Genomic DNA, 22,309 nt, shown 5'->3' with positions numbered 1-22,309 from the left:
AATTCGTCTTAGAATACATACATTAGGTACTGGTAATAAATAATGTTATTAGTCTACGTTAAGTAGGCTATGGTAACCGCTTTCCACCAAGGGGACCAACGCTTGTTTGCCACAGTCTTATAACAAAACCTACGTGAAAAGTTTTCAAACACATACAATATATTGTATGTACCGCGCAACCGTAGGTATCTATTGTTTATAATACAATTATGTTTAATATATATTTAATACTTTTGCACCACACCTACCCTTGTATGAGAAAACTATAAGGCTTTGTTTAGGAAAAGTGTAAAATAAAAATATTCAAAACTCACTTTCGGCTTCCATTGTCACCACAAACTCAAAGCTGCACCAAACAAACTGTCATTGCACCGATCTGCAGTGAAATCGAGCGCGCGAGTCCTGCGAAGTGACCGAGAGCGGTTCGCGATATAATGCCGCGCGCGCAGGCCCCGACTGGCGTCAAGCGGCGCGAGCGCACGCACTTCGCATACTAAACCGCGACGCGACGATAATCGAATCGCACACCCCGGCTGCCCGACAACCTAATCAAACACTCCGGACTCGACTCTATATTCCCCTAACGTTATCGATTGCCAAATACAACCCCGAAGATAAATATGCGAGCCGCGTTTCCTACGCTTAAGCAGACATTACGGTTTCTCGAAACTGATAAGCTTAAGTAGCGACACAAGGGACGAATATAAATATTAAATTATGGCAGATGGCTTGCAATCTTAACGATGCAATGTACTACAGTTACGTATTTATTTTATTAGGTGCGTGTAAGGGGTCGTATGTTACATAACTCATAACTCTCATAAGGTATGGATTGTATGATAATTGCATAACACATAATAATAATGTAATTCTCTATTGTTTGTGATAGCCAAATGGTTAAAGTTCAAGTTGATAGAGGCTTCAAAGCGCCGCCCGTTTCGGGTGTACCGCGGTACGGTGCATCGCCGGGCGCGGGCGGCGGCGCGCGTATCGATTGGGGCCGCAGAAGGGCGCAGCGGGTGCAACGTACTTTGGTATCTGTCCGACGTCTCCACTGACATGTTTATGACCATCTATCATCATCTTAATCATATACACGCTTATCAGTGCTATTACTTAATAATAGATTTTACTGCGTAAGTTTCCTTTATTGTTCGTTTTGTGTCTAGGTACGAGCACCCTCCTCACTCCCCTCCCTCCCAAAGAAAAATAAAGTTAAAGACGAGATAACATAATTTTTTGATATACCGGAACAAATATTTAACATTGTCTTTGTATTTTTTTATGCAGATATCCATTTTCTACCACAAACGTACGTTTAACAGACAAGCTGAGATAAGATATCGAAAATATGATCAAGAGATTACAGGTTAGCAAAAAATCTTACCTTTAAAGGGAAAGTTCTTAGGTCTTCTACGTTTGACTTCTTCTTCTTTTGGTCCGAACCGCGGCGGTGGCATTTTAGGAACTTCGCTGGGTACTGAAGTAACTTCTCCGGCGCCCGACGCGCCCGCCGCCAAGTAACCCCCCACGGAGTGCCTTCTACGTCCCTGAAGGGGGATGGTGTAAAACACCTCTTCGCGCTCCTGAGGGCCATCAGGTGTAACCACGGTCGTGCTGATTTTTCCTTTTCTGCGACAATTATAATATACATGTAATGGCTCGTTTTAACAGACAACATATGAAAATGCTTGTAATTATTCGACAACTTACTTTATCCGTGGTGCTGTGGAACTGTGCCTCATGTCGCCCGGCGCGACATCCCCCGGTCTGGGCTGCCCTCGCAGAAATGCCTCTGCCTGCTCCGGCTCCTTGGCCGACAAAGACCGCAATAGTGCTCGGAATTCCCTTCTTCGGGGGCTCTCTGGCTCCCTTCGTCGCGGAGAGCCCAGAGATCTGGCATCTGCCCAGACGCGGCCCGGTGCCGAGCGGGAGCATGGCTCCGCGGTAGTTTGATTTGATTCTGCGCTGTCCAGAACATCGGCGTTGGGAAGCGCAAAATATGACGGGTTATCTGTAACAAATGTCATGTAGTTCTTATCCAATCTTAAGACAAAGATTGACAATTAATTCTGTCAATATTTACCAACGATCATAGTGTACGGCGATGTCCCGTGCCTGGCACTCGGCGACTGTGGCTCGCGGGAATTATTCAATAACGCCAATGAACTAACGGCTCTCCATTACGTCCAGTGCGGGCGAGTGGAGCAACCTACTTTTGTGAGCCGGAAAATGCGAATTGAACGTAATCTCCGTTCGTAGCCCGCCTAAGACTGGCGTAGACAATAGGCAATGTGGTGTAGGGCGATGCCTTATACTATTAAAGATATTATTTGTGGCGTAGCTGGGGTATTACAGAGATGCATCTAATTTATTCTCTCATTTAATGTTAGTTAGGTTTCCATTACTTCGGTTAAGAGGATTGTGAAGTCAGAAAATAATCTGCGGTAACTCACAAGTGCTTACAAGTCTTACAATGTATATAATATAAATGGAAAGGTCCATTTGTAAAACTTGCTCCGATTTATATTGTTTTTGAAAATATTACTTTTGTAGGTGTTGCGTTTATTTAAAGAAAAAAAGTGTACCGTATAGACGATTGTTTTAGATTCACTATTAGGGGCGGAAAGCTTTAATGACTCTATACCTATCTATAAAAATTAAAATACAGTGACAGCTGAAAAAGCAATTTACATTTAGACTCTGTAGGTTTAATAATCACATATTTTAGCTATATGTGTATGTACGATATATGTATATATGCTATATGTAGGTATGTATATGTATATGTACGAGTATACTATACTACATCACTAAGATGTAGTATCAAGACACCCATTCCGCAAGTTTGCTTAGATTTACCCAGCTTATCTCGGGCATTACGTACAGAGCCACATAAAGTATGTAGTGAAGTACTGCCTAAGTAAGAGTATTATCGGCACAGACGCTTCGAACACGACTGTGCACCAGAGCAGCCCCACCCTTTGCAGGGGTGGCTGGGCTTTGGAGCTTATTATAGTAACGGGATAAGTAAAACTAAAGGTTTATTCCTTGCGCGTAAAAGGCGACTCAGGTTTATTAATATCTCTAACTTATTGTAGGTATCTAAGAATAGGTATTTACATACCTACATATAGTCGTATACCTACTTATTACAAGGATTCTGTAAAATTTGATTTAAAAAAGACTTAACCCCAAGTAGTAAGTTGTTAGCACTCTTGGGCGCGAGTGTAAACCTTTCCCAATATCTACTGAATCGTGAATCATGATATCTTATAGATTAGGTAATTTGTTCCCAAAATGTCAAAAGTCACCTCAAAGTTGAATGCTCTCATCAAACATACAATTACATTTGTTTGTTTACATTGTTGTTAGGGCATTGTAATTAGATACATATTTACTATTTAATAGGCAAGTATAATTTACCTAAGCTTCAGAGTAGGTCATATCATAATAAATATAATAATATTCATCTCAATTATGCTTATCATTATGTATTTTTCTTTCCGTTTGATCCTAATTAAATAAACACAATTGTTATCGTTGTACAAACTAAGGATCAAACGTGCTTAATCTCCATTTCGGTATATTTAATTTATCTCTGTAGCTAATAAAATTCTCGAAATAGTAACTTATACATAAAATCTCTTGCTTTAATGGGGTTTTTTCTTAGCCCGCATGTGTATTGGGTTCGTTCTGGTGAGGGCGGGACAAAAGAGTCCCTGTGGATTGTTCTCAGCCCTGCCCAAGTGCATCTCCTCGGGCGTACCAGAATTACTTTGATCCCCGATTACTCAAAGCGGTTACTGTTTTCGGGTCACACGTATACTGGTAGGCCTCTGACGATGTGCTCGGTGCTATATAGGAATGAAATCCCTGAGAACATGTGGCGGGCAACAACTCACAAACAATGCCAGTTCCACGGAGTTTGGGACACAGATTTAAAATAAATGACGGCTATTAACATGTAATGATATTAAAGGCTATTGTGTTGTGACACTAATTTTAATGATCATTTCTGGAGATTTAATGCTCTCTCCCGATTATTATGTACGATAGACCTACGGTAATACTCTATACTGTTGTTGGTAAAATGTTTATGCTTTGATTAAAGTAAAGACATTAATATAAAAAAGGAATAAATATATTAAAAGCTTATATCAATTCTACTAACCATATACCGTAACCATTACTAATAATAACGTCATTAGGGCTACCTACCTAATAAAAGTGATAAGGTTTATACATATTAAGTAGTGAAACTGTTGAAACTCTTGAAGTATGTAGATAAAATAATCTTCGAAATATGAATAGGTACCTACATTTTTAAAGTTACCTAAATATGTATTTACTGTTTATCATTTATATCACAATGGTAGAGTACTAAATCTACACACCTCGAGAAAATTTGAAGGTACCTAATTTTACTTCAATTAAGGTTTGCTGAAATTAAACAAGCATTTGTTTGTTTAAATAACAATTTGAACGGGAAACATTGTTTTGATTTGAATAACAAATCTCGCTAGCAGGTAACATGTTTGCATATTTAATATTAAGGTAGGTACTTAAAAGTGGCTGTTAATATACGTATAGAAAATATTTTTAAAACGGGATCTAAACAGTAAAAGAATCTTCGAAGGATTAATTATTTCGTTGATTAACTAATTTAGATAGCATGCTGTAAGGCCTGTGTAAGAAGCAATAAGGCATACAACGCTCGAGGCTCTGATGAATTAATCATTATTCCCAGAAGGCATGAAAGGAATCTCTAAATACGTTACAAACATAATTTGTTTAAGATGTTTCATCCTAATGACTAATTTTGGCGTTCGCGGTATTTTGGCTGAATGTGCTTTGAACGAAGGCGGCATGTTACAACAGTGTAAACACAAGTACTTACCGCATTTACGTTTTTTATCTTAATTACGAAGTAACATAACAGATTATTTAATATTGTAAAGGTACCTAACTTACAGTCACCTGCAATAATATGTTACACAACAAAGGCTGCAAAAAAATTGACACGATCTTATTTGTAGAGCTATAACCATAAGAGCCTGTCACATATGCTTGCGGCCTTCGAAAAGTAAGTGGTCTTCGTTACGATAGATATACCTACTTGTAAAAGTTGTAAAATATAGGTACGAATAAAATAAATAAAGAATCCAATTTTTCATCTCAGCTATAGTGTCCTGGGGCTCATTGCTCGCTCCCACGCTCTATGAAAACAATAATGACCTTTAAACTCGTGAAAAACGTTCAAATAACTTAGAAGATTCTTACACAAAGGCGCGGGAAATTAGAAAAGTTTCATCATTTTTCCGTTCAACGTCAACGAACACCTAACTTAGAAAAATTATGTGCAACCATATCCTGCTTCTAGTTTTCAAATAATGGGATGTTGTTTTTATTTATACCACAGATTGTTGTACCTAAACTCCCGGAACATCTCAGATACCTATAAAGTCGAATAAATAATAAAAATGTATAAATCAAATTTAACACTCACTGGTAGCGCGTAAACTGTAGTCAAATTGGGGTCCCATTTTCACTGGTGTCTATACGCTCGCATCACTAAGCACGACACATCCCGGCGAGCGCTTGGCGGGCTCTGCGCCGGCGCAGCCGCAGGTGACGGCACACGTGCGCCGCTTTCATGAGGAAGCGAGCTTTCTTAGCACGAGCGGAAGCGCCTGTCGTAACCCGCAGCCGAGCTTTAGGAAGTTTGTACTGGCTGTGATTTGGAGGGTTCCTTACTTCGTACTACAGTATGTTCGAGTGAGGCAGGTGGCTCGGTTCTTTACCATTTTATCAATTACATATGTTCGTTTATCCCCTTGCTAGCTCGTGGGAACGGAAGGAAATGCAATATTGCAATGCTTCCGATTTTAAATGCCCTTACGAAACTTGGTGTGTGTCTGTGTGTAGACATTTTTAAATTTTAAATCATACACTGCCTAACCACCTAACCAGATGAACGTTACTAATATAATATGTACTTGGACACGCCCCTGGGCATCCAGCCAAATGAAATGAATTGAAAACATTATACATCTTTGTAAAACAAACATATTTTAATACGCTTTAAGAATATTCAGCATACGTAATCTCAATATTTAGCTTAAGTACCTATGTATAAGTAGTAAGTACCAACCGCAAAAATATATATATTGGGGTAATCTAATTATAGAAACCGCTAAATTAAAAACGGGTCAGTGAGTTTTCTTTCGGACAAATGCAGGTATGGATCCCTGAAAACCGCGCATGTAGTACGCTGCGTCGAGCGAACGGGGGAGCCAAGCCAGGCCAGATTTAATTTAAGTATTAATGTGTTGGAGCGTGCTGTGCATTTCGGTAGCACAGGCCGGGCGTCAATGTTTGTAAATATACCATATACAGTGTTGATGTTGAAGCCCATTCATAATATTTGGAGCTCATAGGCCCGTTTTTCTAAATATATATATTTTATGGCATGGAACTAATAAACTTTTAACCGGAAAACGGAAATATCAGATAATTATTTTTGATTTGACCTAATGGTTGAAGTTCACCTCCTACTCCTACTCCTCCTATATATTTCTTTTTTGGATCTTATTAATCAGGTACCTACCTACTTACAGTAGATATTTTTCTCCAATGCATTATTATTAAACCAGTGTTCACGAAACTGTTTCATAAGTAGGTACCTACTTTACTTACAAGTACCTACCTAAGTTTCCACGCCTTTTTACTCTACTCTCTTGCCTTTATTGGACATTAAACTTGAAAGGACCTTCAGGATCTCAAGTTCGGAGGTTAAAAACCTCATCAGCAAAGCTAAGGCTGATACTCACGAGCAATCGTGCATGTCTAATGTGCCAAGCTCAAATGCGGCAAATAAAACTGAAAAATAAGCTAATTTTAGAAATTACCAAGAAGTTTAACAAATAATGTAAATATGTATGTAATTGTGACTACATAATCGTTACAATGTTGAAACTATAATTTATAGAAGTGATCATGAATATTTTTTAGGGTCCCGTCCCGGTCCCTAGAAAGGTGACACGCAGACGAGTGACTCCAACAACAAAAGTGAAGTGAAGTAGGAGCAAGCATCAGGTTATAAATAAAAAACCGGACAAGTGCGAGTCGGATTCGCCCACCGAGGGTTCTGTACATTTTTTTATTTATATTTTAGTTTTTTTTTATTTTTAATCTTGCCAAATTTTATAATTATAGGGCAACGGGAAGTACCCTATACATTTTGATTTCCTTAAGAGTGTCGAAATATACCTACGTTTTAGCGGCATCGGCTGTATTGGAAATTGGAAACTTAACATTTTTGACGCAAAAAATGGACATGATGCAGAATCCACCAAAATAAAAATGTGACCGGGCTGGACCGACCTTTCGGTTACGGTTTGATTCTTAAAGCAACGCTAAGGAGTGACTTCAACGGTGGAAGTAAAAAAAATATGCCAGATGTTGGGTCGGCTGTGTTTACTTCCATCTGCTGTAAAACAACGCGGCCCGTAGACGCGTATACCTACCGCCGCCACCGGCGGGTCATTTGGATCAACAAATTCTATACAATGGAGATCCACAATGTAGTTTCGTCGTCAATTAACTGGCTGGCTGCGTCTCGAATTGCTCCATCAAAAAGGTCTCGGTGATTTCTAGATCTCATTAAAATAAATTAAATCTGATTTCTCAGGCGAAGAATCATAGCGCAGAATTTCCACGCGACGGGCGGTTCGTAAAAAGAAAAAGCTCTTAAACTGTCGGAAAATGCTTTTGATGGCAGGGAGCTGAGGGAGCAGCTCTGGAAATACGCACATGTACCTAATGTTTACTTTGTTATATCTAAGTACTGGTGCGTGTCGTAATTTTATTTACCTACATAATATATCATGGGTGTTTCCCTTTTTTATGAACGTGTTTGTACAATTAATGCGAAAAATTGGATTTATGTTTTTTCGACCGACAATTTGTTACCTAAAGGCTCGTGAGCCTTGCGGTTTTGTGGAATGCACTTTGATTTATTTTCGCCGCGCGCACACTGGCTGCTCTGTAATTAAAACTCTTCCATTAGTCATCCGCAACCGTGTACAGTCATTTCTAATTATTTTATCCACACCAGTGACATTCGTAAATAAAGGAACGATATTGCAGTGGTGCATCGACTATAGTAAACGCACGATTTTAACCAACTTCCCTGCCTATTCAAATTTGAATGCTTTGAATTGAATTCGACACCGAATGACTTAAGTTTCCGTTAAGTCCGCAAATTCGATAAGCCCAATATGTATAAGACTTATTTAGTATGTATGATAATATACCTAAGTAAATCGCTTTTTATTGAAGTATAATGTATTATTTTTAATTTACGTATAAAACTTATTCAGCAGCACTCCTAAAACTCATAGGATACTAACCTAACCTAACTACCAGCTGTACCCGCAGCTTTGCTCGTGTAATTTGGTCCGTTTTGACTTCTGTCCTCCCTCCACCAAGGAGTATAGAGATCATAAATAAATATATGTATTACCACCTGTTCCTTAAACGCTACCTATTGTATTTTTTTGTTATTTGGTGCGATAAAGTTTAAATACATTAATATGTAGCTATAGTATATATCTTTAATCGCCTTTATGATAATTAGGTATTACACTTTCAGGAACCGCCGCAAGCTCAATAAGATTCTTTTTCTCCAATATGCTCGGAAATGTTCACCTTACTGTAGCAAAAATAGTACGGGAAGTTCTTCGTTAATGTCAAACTCTAACTAAAAAACATCAAACTATCGCTGTCCTGTTCTAGCGGACGGGAAGTAAAAAAACACTACAGTAATAACTTATTACTGTAGTGTTTTTTACTTTTTAATAATAAAAAACGCAAACAGCCAATTATTATTGCCGCGAGCCGCTTCTACACGACCCGATCAGCTATCATTTCACGTGTATGATCGTGCGAATACTGCTTAATAAAATCAAATATTATTTTTATATTTTTTTTAAATCTCATCCGTGTTCATAAAGCTTACATAGTTTGTCAAAGGACTTTCTCATTTCAAACATAGACAAAGAGAATCATACTATCTTTGTCTTACACTAGTACTAGCACCCAAAAGAAAAGGATGGGTGTAGTTTTCCTGGTTCTTACTGACTGAAAAGTTGGTTTGACAAACTATATTGCGCAATTATATTGAATGAACGAATATTGAATGGTACTGAATGGCAGAATAAGTTTGTGCTTTTAACTTTTAAAAATTAATTAAAGAGGGAAATTGTTTTTGACATTTTGGATGTGAAGGTTTGATTTGAGTGATGCTTGATGCTTAAATAATAATTATTTTAGCTTATTTCCTCGCATGTTTGGAGAAAAGCACTATATATGCCTCGGCAGGAATAGCAATTCGTGGATTCGTCTTCTTTGTCGGACTCCGCTTCGCGTCGTCCGACAAAATCGAAACTCATCCACGAATTGCCCTTTCCCGGCCTCTGCAATAATGTACTATTCTCAAAAATGGACGTCAAAGTCGACTTTGCCGTGTAAAAAATAGGTCGCGAAGCGCGGAGTTTATGTTCAGTCAAAAATTAAAAAGTTAAAAACATTGCAGTCTCGATTTTAGGACTGCAATGTTGCATACAAATTCCATTATTTGTCGAGTTCCAAACTTTTTAAAAGTTGAAATGGCCATATCAAATGAAGGCACAGGCCCATTAAACAGCCAAACAGATGATTAGTACCGCGACTATTTAGCTGTCTCAAATAGGTTGGCGTATTTTCGGCAGAAAAATACACTTCTATTTTTTTATAAAAAAAAATAAAAAGGCGGCAAGGGCTTTGTTCTGTGAAAATATATACGTAAGAATGTTGCTTTTGTAAAATATTTCTATGATATTTATATTTCTTGCACCATTTTTGAGAAAAGCACTATATATGACTCGGCTGGAAGGCTACTTGCTGGCTTCGGATTCAATTAAACGGACTCCCAAGGTCGTCCGTTTAAAACGAATCCTCAGCCTGCAAGTAGCTACTTCCGAGCCTCGACAATAATGTACTATTGTTAGATTTAAAACAAATGCCAGAGTCACGACTGCATTCCCCGAGAGATATGCAAAGGCCTACTGAATGTTAATAAAGAGCTTAGGGCGTGATATTCCTTCTGACTTTTTGCAGTTAACATTTTAGGACTGCGCGGCCTGTGATAGAGCGCAGCTTGACACAGGGCCCCAGTTTGAAATAAAATACTTTCCACGTGTTTCACTCCTTGGTACCTATTTTTACCCGACTACGGCAACACAAAAGGAGGGTTATGATTTTGACCGGTATGTATGTGGGTATGTATGTATCTTCATTTGTTCCCTCATAACTTCTAAAGTACACGCTATAATTTGACAAGCGATATTTGAAGTCTGTGTTTGAATGTCATAATCATAAGCTCAATTTTAATATCCAAGGTAGCATACGTTGAACGGTTGTTTTTCCTGTGATCAATATTCAAGTTCAGAGATTGATAAAATAGTAGGTACCTACAAATACAAACTGCAGTGAGATTATTTAGATGCTCTGCAGGGACGCGTATTTTATAAACCTATTACTGCATTACGAAATTTGTCTCATGCCTTAAAACGTGGTTTTACCACGTTGTAAAACCATTTCACTAATGGCAAAACTGTAGACAATATTTTCGGTTTTCTCTAGTATAATAGGAACCTTTCTTCATATAAAAGTGTCTAACCTTATACACCTAGATCTCAGATAATAAAATCTATTTTCTACAGTAATACTGATGGCGCAACGGGAAAAATAGGGAGTGAAAATGTCAACACTTGAATGTCAGTAGATACCTACGGATGGGTAGTGGAAAGACCTTACTGTATCTTAGGTACCTATATTAGGACGAGAATAGACAATCCGGATGGGACGATACCTATCTAGTCCCCCTTAGTTTCAGTTATTGTAAAACCGCTATTTTCTTTTGTATTTTCTTGAGGAGAAACCTATGTACGGTCTTACAAAGTACAGTAAGTAGGTATTAAGAAGCAAAGCCTTTTATTTAACAGATTAGGATTAGGACCCGAGCCGAAAAAATAATGGCATAAAATTTATAGTTGTGTACAGTCACCTGCAATAACATGTTACTCTTTGAAGGCCGCAAAAATATCTGACACAATCTTATTTGTTAAGCCTTAAGAGCGTGTCACATGTTTTTGCGGCCTTCGAAGAGTAACATATTATTGCAGGCGACTGTACATAGGTTTTTCCTCAAGATAGGTATTGTCCCATCCTGTTTGTCTAAGATTGGGTACTCCAAATTCAACAATATGTGACTTTAATAATACGTCGTATTGTCAAAACCGTAATCACTCAAGCGTTCGCACACGCCTAGCTCAAGGACATAACATAACATCAGTGCGTGCTCATTTTATATTTAGGTATTTTAATTGACATTGATATTTTTGAATATGTAAAATTACCTAGGTATAAGAACTCGGGATTCGGAGTCAGGACCGATTTTAACGGACCCATTTTCATAGTAAGCAAATTTCGCTGGTTTAACGGAATTATCAAGACTACTTCTGGCATTAGCGTATTAGTTTACCATTAGCAGAATAGATCTGTCCGGGAACCTATCACGAGCATGCATAATACGGGTCAATAGACATTATAGACAATGCCTGTTGCCGGCCGCCGCCGGGTCCACTCGACAGCTACAATTGGCTACTTCCGCCCAGCAAACTGTTCCCAAACAGCCACGGATTATCGTGGAGACGCGCCACAAGAATACAAAGTTGCTTTTTATTGCTTATGAGCTATTTTGATCCGAGGTCTTGAGAGTTGCGAGATACGAGTGTTTGTGAGTAAGGTATGTTCATTTGTTTTGGATGCAACTAATGTTTTGTGTAGGTACCTACCGTGAAACTGAAACCGACCTAATTCTTGCGGTTATAATTTAGAGCTATTTAACACAAATGCCTTCGTAGATGTTGCTATTATTGAATGACGCAGCTCTATGGCAAATTATTAAATAACAATTTACACATTATTAAAACTAACGTTGTTTGTGACTTATTAAACTTATGAGTGGTATGTATGTATACAGGATGTTGTTTTCCGGTCATACTCAACAGCGTATACAATTTCCAATAGTAAAAGTTGTTTAGTAATAACACCTACGTTCTCATCTTAATGTTCCTTACGATTATCGAACTGATCTGATTGTTAAACTTGCAGGTCATCGACTCCAGTGGGCGAACACCACATGACCGCAGATGATTTCTCTCACAAACATCGTGGCTGTTAACCTTGTCCAGATATTGGTGTTTCCTTAATCTGGGTTAATTTTAGGTTTTCGTGCGAGTAAGATAATGTAAGCTCTCAGCAGAGAAACATTAATGGATCTTACGATGGAGGTTGGAAAGAAATACATGGTTTTCTCTCTTACAGTAGCTAAGCGACGTGAAAAATATGCATTAAACAAAAAAAAACCTCTAATGTCAGAGAAAAACATGTGTTGTCTGGTAGCGCACGTACCTACCTATTCATTTAGGTACAGTCGCCATCAGATATATCGGAGCGGCCAGGTGTTCCCAAAATCTGAACACGCACCCTAACGCTTTGACAATAGAGGCGTGTTCAGATATTTGTGAGCACCTTCTCCGCTCCGATATATCTGATGGCGACTGTACTACCAATACCCGTAGGTATATACTCGTACTCGTAGAAGTTCAAAATGAATTGATGAACACTAGAGGTACTTTGTTGTATCAATACCACATCAATACAGTTTATAGTGTAATTAATGCAACTACCGTTACTCTACTTGAGTATGACAGTCGCGTATCAACGCTGGACATTATTTAGAACAATATATGTACGTACATACCATTACGACCCTCAGCACTGAGGAGAACGAAGCAAGGAGGATATACCAATAGGTACCTAATACCAACAATAACTTAGGTATGGAAAATAAGCTTCTGAAGAGAACAGAGAATGAACATTTGGTACCTACATTACATTGGACGTCAACATTGGAGTTAAGTGAGAAATGTAGATCTAAGCAAGTAGATTAATAATACCACGTAAACCTTAACCACTACCTACCTAGTAAATATCCCAGGTAGGCAGTTGTACGTACAGCGCTTACAGGTTCTACTATGGATGAGACTAGAACCCTCACAATGCCCTAAGGGCCCCCCCCACATCTGGCGTCTTTCGAGCGTCGGCGTCTACAATTCTATGGCCGACGTCGACGCAACGTCGACGCAGCGTCGACGCAACTGCGCAGCGACGTCATTTTCCATAGCGCTGGACCGACGCCGACAGACGCCGACGCTCGAAAGACGCCAGATGTGGGGGGGCCCTAAAGTGTAGGTAGATACCAATTTGCCCTGTCGCATAGAAAAGAATCCAGCAGTGTACTAAAATAGAATCTGCATTCAAGATGCAAACGATTACGCAGGGCACATTATTCATACTCACTTACCCCATTCCTGGCAAGCTTACCTAGTTACCGTAATGAATGCGGTTAGGTACAATGGGGTCGCAAGGTGGCAAGGAGGTAAGCGCCGCTACGGCGTAGCGTAGTACAACTAACGCAAACAGTACGCAAATGGCTACTCTTGTCTTGTTTCAGTACCCACAAACATTTGCCATATTATATTGGCAGCCTTACCTAGTTTCCGTAATGGCAAAATTATATATATTTTGCTTTGTTTTTGTACTAATATTGATACCCATAAAAAATTATTTATTTTATTTAATTGTTTGTAATTTGTAATATAACTTTTGCAATTTTTTATGTGCTTAAAAACGCTTCGAATACACTTTACTAGACATCATTTCGAAACCAACGAGGTATCATCCGTATTATTTGGAGCCATTTTGAACGTGTCCACTAAACTATACTTATAATATGTGCACTGTGACTGGGCTGGCATCAATTTAAACTTTAATTAGCCTGTCTTTGTTTGCATTGCCTACTCAACGAGAATGGCGACCGGAACAGTTAATTTCCAAATGGAACTTCGTCCAGTGTACACAGCTGATTAAGCTGCCTGAATTATTAATTGACGTTTAATTGGTGGGTGATTTTGTTTTGTTCTCTTCGCTGTTGAAAGGTTTCTGTTGATTAAAAGGTTTACATTAATTATGGCCCTTTACACGTGTAACGGTAATGAATCTACTTTTTGCTACATTTTTCCACGTTTATTATTATTATTTTTTCTCTATCCTCCTATTATTAATTATATTTACAATACTTACCCACCGTCCTTCTTGAATTTAATTGCGAAAATTGGACACTTACTCCAGTCAAGATAGAAATAAATAATAAGGATAAGACTCTGGGTACGCGCGACAGCAATCTATATCTATCTATCTATATATATAAATGCAAGTGTCCTGACTGACTGACTGACTGACTGATTCATCAACGCAGAGCCGAAACTACAAAAGCCAGAATGTTGAAATTTGCACACCAGATTGCATTTATAAAGTGTACAAGAGATAAGAAGCGATTTTGAGAAATTCAACCCCTAAGGGGGTTAAAAAGGGGATGAAAGTTTGTATGAGGTTAAAGTTTTCTTTTAAGCTAGGAATTTGAAACTTCGTAAAAAGATATATTATTAAAATACAAGAAAACTAATTTCAGCGTTTTTGAAAATCCATCCCCTAAGGTGGTGAATAAGGGGTTGAAAGTTTGTATGCAAATCAAACTTTTTTTCGAGTGGTGGACTTAAATCTTTGTATTTAAGGATATTATTAGAAGACAGGAAAAGTAATTTCAGCGTTTTGTAAAATTCATCCCCTAACAGGGTTAAAAAGGGGTTGAAAATTTTAATCCATTACAAATGCTTTGAAACTTCTTAGAAAGGCATAATAGCCGATAAAAAAAAATTGATTGCAACGTTTTTGGAAATTCAACCCCTAAGGGGGTTAAAAAGGGGATGAAAGTTCGTCTTCGGGTGCAAATTTTATTTTAAGCTAGGAACTTGAAACTTTGTAAAAATGTATCAAATTCAAATACAAGTAAACTAATTTCAGCGTTTTTGAAAATTCATCCCCCAAGGTGGTGAAAAAGGGGTTGAATGTTTGTATGGATATCAACATTTTTTTCGAGCTCAGGACATGAGTCTTTGTATTTGGGGATATTATTAGAAGACAATAAAAGTAATTTCAGCGTTTTGTAAAATTCATCTCCTAACAGGGTTAAAAAGGGGATGAAAGTTTGTATGGGGTTGAAGTTTTCTTTTGAGCTATGAATTAGAAACTTCGTTGAACGATATATTATTAAAATACAAGAAAACTAATTTCAGCGTTTTTGAAAATTCATCCCCTAAGGTGGTGAAAAAGGGGTTGAAAGTTTGTATGGATATCAAAATTTTTTTCGAGCGCAGGACATGAGTCTTTGTATTTGGGGATATTATTAAAAGACAATAAAAGTAATTTCAGCGTTTTGTAAAATTCATCCCCTAACAGGGTTAAAATGGGGTTCAAAGTTTGAATCCATTACAAATGCTTTGAAACTTCTTAGGAAGACATAATAGCCGATTACAAAAAAAAGTAATTGCAACGTTTTTGGAAATTCAATCCCTAAGGGAGCTAAAAAGGGGATGAAAATTCGTCATGGGGTGTAAATTTAATTTTAAGCTAGGAACTTTAACTTTTTGGAAAAAAGGTAATAAATTAAAGAACATGAAAACTAATTCAAGCATTTTTGAAAATCATCCCCCAAGGTGGTGAGAAAGGGGTTGAAAGTTTGTATGGAGATTAGATATTTTGTGAGTGCGGAATGCGGAACTTGAATCTATGTATAGGTATTTTATATAGCTTTGTAGGGCATAGGTACATATTATGAGATTACAAGAAAAGTAATTTCAGCAACCAACATCAAAATCCACTTGACTTAAAACTTCATACAACTTGCTAAAAAAGAAAAGTACTTAATTTCAACATTGCTTGGATATGAAAATTATAGGTACTAAAGATGTAAAATGTTGAAGATAAGATTCCACGCGGACGAAGTCGCGGGCAACAGCTAGTCTACTATAAAAACAGCAACTGTATATAGATATCTATAAACATTTGAATACCTATTGAGATAAAATATTGTCACTTCGTTATTTTATTTAGAAAGATCCCTGCAATTTGCGAATTTATATTGTCGCGGTAGCCCCTCTATTAGTCTCTACTAAGACGTAGTTGGGAAAACTACGGACAAGTAGTAAGATAGTCGGGCCTCTAAACTTTTATTGTCAAAGCTTACAGAGTATACTTTCCTTCACTTAACCATTATAAAGGTGATCCCGGTTACAGAAACCATATTACAGATCGCGAGGTCATACTCACTGGTAACAAACTCCTACACAAAGCTGTCAGTAGTCTGATTGCTCGACAACGGGAGTAGAAATAGTATTCCGTGAAACACCTGGTTAGTCGTAATAGTGGATATACTCGTAAGTATACATGTGAAACTGATTTTTGGCTGCTATCCAATAACCGCGCACTTCTTTTAACTGATCGAGATGGGTATATTTTCTCGTTTTTAAATTTGATTATTTTGTAAACATTAGGTAGGTACAGTCGACTCTCGTTAATTCGAAACTCAAGGGACTTTTAAAATATTACGAATTATCGAGAGTTTGAAATATCAAATGGTTCGAAATTTTTGAGAGAAAAAATATGAAAGTTCGATATTGTTCGATTGAGTAATAATCAATTATGATTTATTAACTCTGATATTTTTTTTACAATATCAAAAGGTTAGAGATACATTTTTACATGCACATACATAATGTGAATTAATTATTGGTCTTTCGGAAGAAGTCTGTAATAGTTTGCTTCAAAGCACATTGCTGAGACTGATCAATAACTTTGTTTTATTAGAAATACCTAGCGAAATGCTTTTACAATAACAAATGCTCGTGCGACGATGAACTTGAACTTGTCTCAAAATGTGGGGTATCTACCTACCTTTGCAATATGATAACTTAGAATTGTCGAGTGTTTGACGCATATGAGTTCGAATTAACGCGTCGTTTTCTTACGTAGCGATGATTTTTTTGTTCGAATTACCAAGAGCTTAAAAATGTATTGATTTTTTTCGAAACAAAGAGATTTTCTAGGGAACTCATGATAACTTCGAATTATAGAGAGGTTCGTATTATCGCGGGTTTGAATTAACGAGAGTCGACTGTAATACAAAAATTTGAATCTGACTAGTCAGATGCTTACCAGTCGTTAAGCCAAAACAAGAGGAACTTTATTACTCACTAGCTGTTGCCCGCGACTTCGTCCGCGTGGAATCTTATCTTCAACATTTTACATCTTTAGTACTGTTGCATATGTGTGCGTGAGGCTGCGTCCTCACGCTGTTATTGGTTTAAATATATGCCAGTGCGCTAACGGCCGTCTATGGTTTTACTCGCTCCTATCCCGTATTTATCAGTGGCGACTCGCGTGCGCAATCTACCCGTTTTGGAAAAAAAATATGGCAAATAGTACTAATATTGGTATTTTAACTATTTTTGATCACGCTGGCCAAAGTTGGAAGAGCTACAAAGGCAGGATACAACAATTTTTTTTGGCTAATGATTTGGACGGGACGACAGATGCTACGGGGAAGAAGAGGAAAGCCATTCTTTTAAGCGCACTCAGCGAAGGCACGTATAAATTAATTGAGGATTTAGCGTTGCCAAAGCAATTGGAAAGCGTGCCATTCGAGGACATTTTGACGCTTTTGGACGGACATTTTACACCGACACGGGTGGGCTTCGGGGAGCGTCATAAGTTCTACTCCGCGTCACAGCAGGTAGGCGAGTCTCACACGCAATGGGCGGCGAGGCTCCGTGGTCTGACTGCACACTGTGAATTCGCAAATGTGGAAGACGCCCTGCGTGACCGGTTCCTGATGGGCATGTTGCCAGGCCGGGAGAAGGAAAAGCTTTATGCCCAGAATTTAAAAGATTTGACGCTGACTAAAGCAGTCCAGTTGGCAGAAACTATTCGGTGTGCCAGCGCGGGGGCTAAGGCGTCGGGTTCCGAACCCGGCGCTGATCAGCTGTTGAAGATATCAAAGATCCCGAAGAAAACCGAAGGTGTCGCAAAGGTTCCGTGTACGGTTTGCGGTTACACAAATCATAAGACTGCAGAGTGTCGTTTTACAAATTTCGTGTGCAAAAAGTGTCATGAAAAGGGACATTTGCGTAGAATGTGTAAAGTGAAATACGTTAATTTGGGACCAGAGGATGAGGGCGATGACGACGACGGTAAGATTTATTTTATTCGTTCATTTCGCGGAGAGCCTATGGTCGAAACCGTCACTATTCGTAAAAAACAATTTAATTTTGAAATTGACACTGGGAGTGCCGTTACGGTTGTACCGCAAAATATGTACAATAACAGTTTTAGTGACATTCCCTTACGATCCACGAACAAAAGGTTGCACGGTTATTCTGGGGAACGTATTCGGTGTATAGGAATGATTCCGTTACCTATTTCATATGCGGGGAGCACGCATTCTATAAACGCATATGTAGTCTGCGATGAGGGGCCCGCACTACTAGGAAGAGATTTCACTTCTACATTTAATTTACAATTAACCCCTGTGCATTATTGTAGTGACGACACTATAGTTAAAAGGTTACAAAAAGAATATCCCCAGCTTTTCTCGGATGAACTTGGGTGTTACAATAAAACTAAAATTAAATTAACTTTAAAGGAAAACTCAAAACCAGTTTTTATTAAAGCCCGGCCGATCGCGTTCGCGTTGCGAGATAAGATCGATAAGGAGATAGATAGGCTAGTCAATCTAGGCGTTCTCGTTCCGGTCGAACACTCCGAATATGCCTCCCCCATTGTTCCCGTATTAAAACGAAATGGAACTGTTAGGCTATGCGCAGATTACTCGGTGAGTATTAATAAACAGTTAGTCGTTGAGCAATACCCGCTGCCTACCGCAAATGAGTTATTTTCCAAACTGTGTGGTGGCAAACAATTTTCTAAACTCGATTTATCGATGGCATACAATCAGTTTATGCTCGACGAGGCCTCACAAAATATAACGTGTATAAATACTCACCGAGGCCTTTATAAGTATACAAGGTTAGTATTCGGTCTGTCCTCGGCACCAGCGATTTTTCAGCGTGCTATGGAGGGGCTACTAGCGGGCATGGATGGCGTGTTGTGCTTATTGGACGACGTGCTCATCACGGGCAGTGATGAAGAGCAGCACCTAGACCGGTTGCACGCAGTCCTTAAGCGGTTGCAATCAGCAGGGTTAACCCTACAAAGGGAAAAATGTGTGTTTTTTCAGAACGAAGTTTCATATTTAGGGTATGTCATAAATAAAAACGGGTTAAAAAAATCATCGGACAAAATAGAAGCGATGGTAAACGCACCAAAACCTAAAAATGTTAACGAGTTACAGTCTTTCTTAGGACTCGTAAATTATTACCGGAGTTTTGTACCGGAAGCTGCATCAATCCTGAGTCCATTGTATGACTTATTAAGAAAAGGTATAAAGTGGCATTGGTCTAGCGAGCACGACAACGCGTTTGAAAAAATTAAAAGTGTATTAGCGTCGGAACAGGTACTTGCGCATTTTAATCCTAATGCGAAGGTCATCTTAACAGTTGATGCATCCCCTACCGGGCTATCTGCCATTTTATCACAAATCGAATCAGATGGCACCGAAAGACCGGTTTCATTTGCCTCGCGCAGTCTTAACGCGGCCGAAAAACGTTACTCGCAGTTACAGAAGGAAGCCACTAGTATCGTGTTTGGTATACGCCGATATCACCAGTACCTGTACGGAAGGTCGGTGCCCTTCGTTTTACGTACAGACCATAAGCCCTTAACCAGCATTTTTCATCCCGAGCGTGGCATTCCCGAAGTATCTGCGAATAGATTACAGAGATACGCAATGTTCCTAAGTGGTTATAATTACGTCATAGAATACGTACGCAGCGCTGATAACAGCGCGGACTACTTGTCGCGGGCTTGCCTGCCGCCGCGAGGGGGCGGGGAGGATGCAACTCGGGTCGACCCGCGCGATGATTGCGATCGAGCTGCATACATTTGTTTTGTCACAGATGGTCATTTGCCTATTTCTGTTAATGAGCTTCGTAATGCAACTAGTAAAGACATTGTTCTCCAACAGGTAATTAAGTATAACATGAATGGCTGGCCTCATAAAGTAAACGATATAAAATTAAAACCATTTTTTTTATGTCGTACACAACTATCGATCGAGAACGGGTGTGTTATGAGGGGCCATAAAGTAGTTATACCGGAAAGGTTGCAGGGAAAAGTGTTGTCTGAATTACATGCCTCTCACTTAGGTATCGTTAAAACTAAAGCGGAGGCACGTTCAAGGTTATGGTTTCCCGGTATAGACGAGGCAATAGAAAAAATGATAGGTTCATGCGACGTTTGCATTCAATTACGGCCATCTCCGGCGCGGGTTCCATTGGCACATTGGGACCTACCCCCCACGGTATTTTATAGGCTCCACATTGATTTCCTGGGTCCTATAAATAACCACACATATTTAATCGTTGTGGATGCATATTCCAAGTGGGTGGAGGTCTATGATATGGGGAACTCGACGTCATCAATGGCGGTCGTAGATAAATTATGTGATTTTTTTTCAAGGTTCGGATTACCTGCGGTAATCGTAAGCGATAACGGTACATCCTTTTGTTCGCACGAGTTTACCGCCTTTTGTAGCTTAAACGGTATACAACACTTGACGTCACCTGCATACCACCCGGCCAGTAATGGTCAGGCGGAAAGTATGGTCAAAGTGATTAAAAAAGGGATCAAGTCTAGTTTACTAACAGGTCGTAATGTACGGGATAGTAAGGTTAAACTATTACAGTACTTGTTCAATTACAGGAACTCCGTTCATTCTACCACAGGCTCTTCACCAACTGAACTAGTGTATGGACGCAAACTAAGATCGCGTTTAGATCTACTGCACCCGATTACGCCAACGCCCTCATCCTTGTCGGTCACCCTTGCTAATGTTGTCAAAAATAAACAGTGTTCGCAGAATAACAAGTTGAATAGGAAGAACAATGAAACCTTTACTACCGGTGAACGCGTTCTATACAAAAAATTTACTAACAAAAACAAGTTTTCTTGGTCGAAAGGCGTGATTGAAAAAAGACTGGGCAAAGTTTTATACTTAATAAAAGACATTACGACTTCAGCGTTTATTAAAAAACATAAAAATCATATACTTACGTACAAAGGTACTGAAAGTAGCTGGGACTATTGTGACGCACTGGATTGTGACTTACCTGAGACATCCTTACCCTCTGCACTCCAAACGCCGCCGCTGCAAACACCGCCGCCGCCGCTGCAAACGCCGCCGCCGCAAACGCCGCTGCCGCCGCTACAAACGCTGCCGCCGCCGCCGCCGCCGCCGCCGCCACAAACGCTGCGACCGTCACCAACTCCACAACCATCACCTTTGCCGACGTCAACTCATGAACCATCGCCGGGTCCGTCGCTCACGCGGACTTTGACCCCATCATCGGACGACCCCGCAGAGGGAGAAAGTAAGGCAAGGAGCGAAGTGAGGAATGAGGAGATAGACTCAGATGATGAGGATGAATTCCATGAGGCGGAAGCAGAAGGCCAGAGGCCAGATTTGCCAGACGTGCAAAGCAATGCGCCAATAGTTCCCAAAAAAATGTTACGCAAGCGTACTAATATTAGTTTTAAGAAATATTTTTAAGAATTGTTTTAGGTTAGTTATGTAACTAGAGGGAGGAAGTGTTGCATATGTGTGCGTGAGGCTGCGTCCTCACGCTGTTATTGGTTTAAATATATGCCAGTGCGCTAACGGCCGTCTGTGGTTTTACTCGCTCCTATCCCGTATTTATCAAGTACCTATAATTTTCATATCCAAGCAATGTTGAAATTAAGTACTTTTCTTTTTTAGCAAGTTGTATGAAGTTTTAAGTCAAGTGGATTTTGATGTTATAGTTGCTGAAATTACTTTTCTTGTATTCTCATAATTGGTACCTATGCCCTTATACAAAGATTCAAGTTCCGCACTCACAAAATATCTGATCTCCATACAAACTTTCAACCCCTTTCTCACCACCTTGGGGGATGATTTTGAAAATGCTTGAATTAGTTTTCATGTTTTTTTAATTTAATACCTTTGTTTGCAAAATTATATCTTTTGACGAGGTTTCAAATTCCTAGCTCAAAAGAAAACTTTAACCCCATATAAACTTTCATCCCCTTTTTAACCATGTTAGGGGATGAATTTTACAAAACGCTGGAATTACTTTTATTGTCTTCT

At 39.1% G+C, this 22,309-nt stretch overlaps 2 protein-coding genes across 4 annotated transcripts in view; one reads left to right on the top strand and one right to left on the bottom strand.

Moving 5' to 3' along the window:
* Nucleotides 1-22,309, bottom strand: part of LOC134663744 (phosphoinositide 3-kinase adapter protein 1) — a 39,264-nt gene that overhangs the window by 13,970 nt on the left and 2,985 nt on the right. Inside the window, exons 1-3 of one of the 3 annotated variants that reach the window (XM_063520223.1) lie at nt 5,510-5,623; nt 1,714-2,014; nt 1,388-1,632 (exon numbers count right to left, since the gene is read on the bottom strand). In XM_063520223.1, coding sequence (XP_063376293.1) covers nt 1,388-1,632; nt 1,714-2,014; nt 5,510-5,546 — 583 coding nt within the window. In that variant the 5' untranslated portion in view covers nt 5,547-5,623. Of the gene's footprint in view, nt 1-314; nt 636-1,387; nt 1,633-1,713; nt 2,015-5,509; nt 5,624-22,309 lie in introns of those variants that run through there. The other 2 variants (XM_063520231.1, XM_063520238.1) reach the window with 2 other exon arrangements.
* Nucleotides 17,329-21,758, top strand: LOC134669886 (uncharacterized protein K02A2.6-like). Its single transcript, XM_063527505.1, has 2 exons — nt 17,329-21,360; nt 21,746-21,758. The coding sequence occupies exons 1-2, from the start codon at nt 17,480-17,482 to the stop codon at nt 21,756-21,758; spliced, it is 3,894 nt and encodes a 1,297-aa protein (XP_063383575.1). The 5' UTR covers nt 17,329-17,479.

Source organism: Cydia fagiglandana, chromosome 1, assembly GCF_963556715.1.
Source record: "Cydia fagiglandana chromosome 1, ilCydFagi1.1, whole genome shotgun sequence".
Lineage (NCBI taxonomy): Eukaryota > Metazoa > Arthropoda > Insecta > Lepidoptera > Tortricidae > Cydia > Cydia fagiglandana.
The sequence above is the reverse complement of the archived record's forward strand: the minus strand, read 5'-3'. Positions and strand labels throughout refer to the sequence as shown.